Source organism: Oxyura jamaicensis, assembly GCF_011077185.1.
Source record: "Oxyura jamaicensis isolate SHBP4307 breed ruddy duck chromosome 26 unlocalized genomic scaffold, BPBGC_Ojam_1.0 oxy26_random_OJ117, whole genome shotgun sequence".
Taxonomy (NCBI): Eukaryota; Metazoa; Chordata; class Aves; order Anseriformes; family Anatidae; genus Oxyura; species Oxyura jamaicensis.
This window is the reverse complement of record NW_023304723.1, coordinates 5,542-8,293: the sequence shown is the minus strand read 5'-3', so window position 1 is coordinate 8,293 and position 2,752 is coordinate 5,542. Positions and strand designations below refer to the sequence as shown.

Sequence of the window (2,752 nt, the reverse complement as noted above, 5' to 3'; positions counted from 1 at the left end):
GAGCAGCGGGCCCGGCACCTGCCGGGACACCGGGTGGCCGGAGTCAGCCCGCAGCGCCACGCCGGCTGACAAGGCCTCCCCGTGCGGCGACACTGGGTGAGGAGCGAGCCCGCTGCGAGCCGTGACACCGGCTGGGCCGAGCCACCCCCCGCGGTGTCACCGGGTGGCCGCAGCCGCCCCGCGCCGTGACGCTGGCAACCGACGGCTCCCCGCTGTGACACCGGGCACCCCGCGTGCCGTGACACCACGCGCCCCGGCGCATGCGGTGACGCCGGGCCGCACGAGCCAGCGGGTCCCCGAGCCCACGGCGGGGCCGAGCGCGGTGCCGGGGCCATGGCGGGGCCGGGGGCCCTGCTGGCGGTGGCGGCGCTGGCGCTGGCGGCGGGGGCGGCGGGCGGGAGCTGCCCCCCGCGCTGCGTCTGCGCCTCCAACATCCTGAGCTGCTCGCAGGCGGTGCTGAGCGCCGTGCCCGCGCCCCTGCCCCGCTTCACCGCCGTGCTGGACCTGAGCCACAACAACCTGAGCCGGCTGCGCGCCGACTGGGCGCCGGGGCGGCTGGCGCACCTGCACGCCCTGCTGCTGTCCCACAACGGGCTCGCCTTCGTGTCCACCGAGGCCTTCGCGCACGTCCCGCACCTGCGGCACCTCGACCTCTCCTCCAACCGCCTGCGGGCGCTGGAGGAGAACCTCTTCAGCGACCTGGCCGAGCTGGAGGTGCTGCTGCTCTACAACAACGAGATCGCCGCCGTCGACCGCACCGCCTTCGACAACCTGGGCCGGCTGCGCAAGCTCTACCTGGGCCAGAACCACATCGCCCGCTTCCCGCTGGAGCTGCTGCGCGAGGGCAGCCGCCTGCCGCAGCTGGCGCTGCTCGACCTCTCGGCCAACCGCCTGCGCAGCCTCCCCGTGGCCGAGCTGCAGGCGCTGCCGGCCTGGCTGCGCGACCGCCTCTACCTGCACGGCAACCCGCTGGCCTGCGACTGCCCGCTCTTCCAGCTGGTGGCCCGCGGCTGGCGCCGCCGCCTCAGCGCCGTGCTGGACTTCCAGGAGGAGCTGCGGTGCCTGCTGCCGCCCCCGGGCCGGGCGCCCGTGGGCATCCTGGCGCTGGGCAGCCGCGAGCTGCTCAACTGCAGCGAGGCGCGCGAGGCCGTGCTGGAGGCGCACCTGGGCGACACCGTGACGCTGGGCTGCGACAGCCGGCTGCGGGCGGCGCACAGCCGGCACTGGGTGACGCCGGGCGGCGAGCGGGTGCCGGAGGAGGCCGGCAACGGGAGCGCGGCCGTGCTGGCCAACGGCAGCCTGCAGCTGCGGGCGCTGCGCCCCGAGGACGCCGGCACCTACGCCTGCCGGGTGGCCGGCCCCGCGCTCAACGAGACGCTCTACGTGGAGCTGCTGGTGCACAACTTCACGCTGCACGGCCCGCACGACGGCCTCAACACCGCCTACACCACGCTGGTGGGCTGCATCCTGAGCGTGGTGCTGGTGCTCATCTACCTGTACCTCACCCCCTGCCGCTGCTGCTGCCGCGGCGCCGACAAGACGCCGGCCCCCCGCGACGACAGCCTCAACTCCTCCGTGCTCAGCGCCACCCCCAACCACGCCGCTGGAGAGCCCCCCCAGCCACGCGGCGCCGCCGGGCCCCGCGCCCCCCCAGGGGGGCAGAACGGCAGGTTCAAAGCGGGGGGCACCCCCCCGGCCGTGGCGGTGGCGGCGGCGCGGGAGGGCCCCCGGGCGCAGAGGAAGGTGTCGGACCCGGACTCGGTCAGCTCGGTGTTCTCAGACACCCCCATCGTGGTGTAGGGGGGGGCACCCCGGGGTTGGGGACCCCCCCCCCCCCCCCCTCGCCCCCTTCCCCCGGTCTGCACTGGATGGGGTGCAGGAAGGACAGCCGGCCCGGTGCCCCCCCGCCGCGTGCATCGCAGCCCCAGGCTCCGCAGAGCTCGCCTCCGCCACGCCGAACCCAAGGGACACAAGGGACACGGGGACTCTGGCGGGGACGGCGCGATCTGGAGCCCCCCCGGGGGTCCGCGCACCGCAGGACCCCCACTGACGGCACCCGAGGACACGGGGCCGCCCCTGCCCCCCGCTGCCTGGGCACCCCGGGGCCAGCAGCCAGGTCCCAGCCGCCCCTCCCCATGGCGCTGCCCCCCCGCATGTTTGTCGCGCTGCATGACCCCCCCCCGGGAAGCATGTCCCCAAGGCCACAGCCGCCACCCGGGGGGGAGCTCGGGGCACGGCCACCCTCGGGGACCCGCGGGGTGCAGCCCCCCCTCCCCCCCCCCACCCTCGTTCACTGCACGGCCACGAGCAGACCCCCGCTGGGCGTCCCCCCTCGGGGTCTCGTCCCGGGGGGAGTAACGCCGCTGCCCCACGCGGGGGGGGGGGGTCCCGGGGCCGGGGATCCCCCCAGCCCCTGCCTGCCCCCGCAGCCCGTCCCCGTCCCCGGCCCCCGGCCGCGCTGCATCGGTGACAATAACCGTGGGCTCCCCGCCGCGGCGGTGCCCCGCGCCCAGACCCCCCCCCCCCCCCCCCCGCCCCCCCGGGACCCCCCAGCACCCCAGGGACCCCCGGGAGGGGCGGAGCCAAGCCACTGGGGGCGGGGGCATGGGGCTTGGTGGGAGGGGCGTGACAAATGGGGCGGGGCCTTACCTGCTGGGGGCGGGGTCGTTGGGGGTGGGCGGGGCCTAGGGGTGGGCGGGGCCTTCCATCCGCAGGACGCTGCGGCGCGGGGACAGCGACACCGCGGGGCCGG

At 77.2% G+C, this 2,752-nt stretch overlaps 1 protein-coding gene across 1 annotated transcript; it reads left to right on the top strand.

The window, feature by feature from the left end:
• Positions 1 to 259: 259 nt before the first annotated feature.
• On the top strand, positions 260 to 2,492 carry AMIGO1 (adhesion molecule with Ig like domain 1). The gene has a single exon (XM_035312970.1). It carries the CDS (start codon positions 334 to 336, stop codon positions 1,798 to 1,800), a length of 1,467 nt encoding a protein of 488 aa, XP_035168861.1. The 5' UTR covers positions 260 to 333; the 3' UTR covers positions 1,801 to 2,492.
• Positions 2,493 to 2,752: the final 260 nt, after the last annotated feature.

Excerpts from the sequence above, each read along its gene's own strand:
- AMIGO1 (XM_035312970.1), top strand. The coding sequence starts at position 334 with ATGGCGGGGCCGGGGGCCCTGCTGGCGGTGGCGGCGCTGGCGCTGGCG.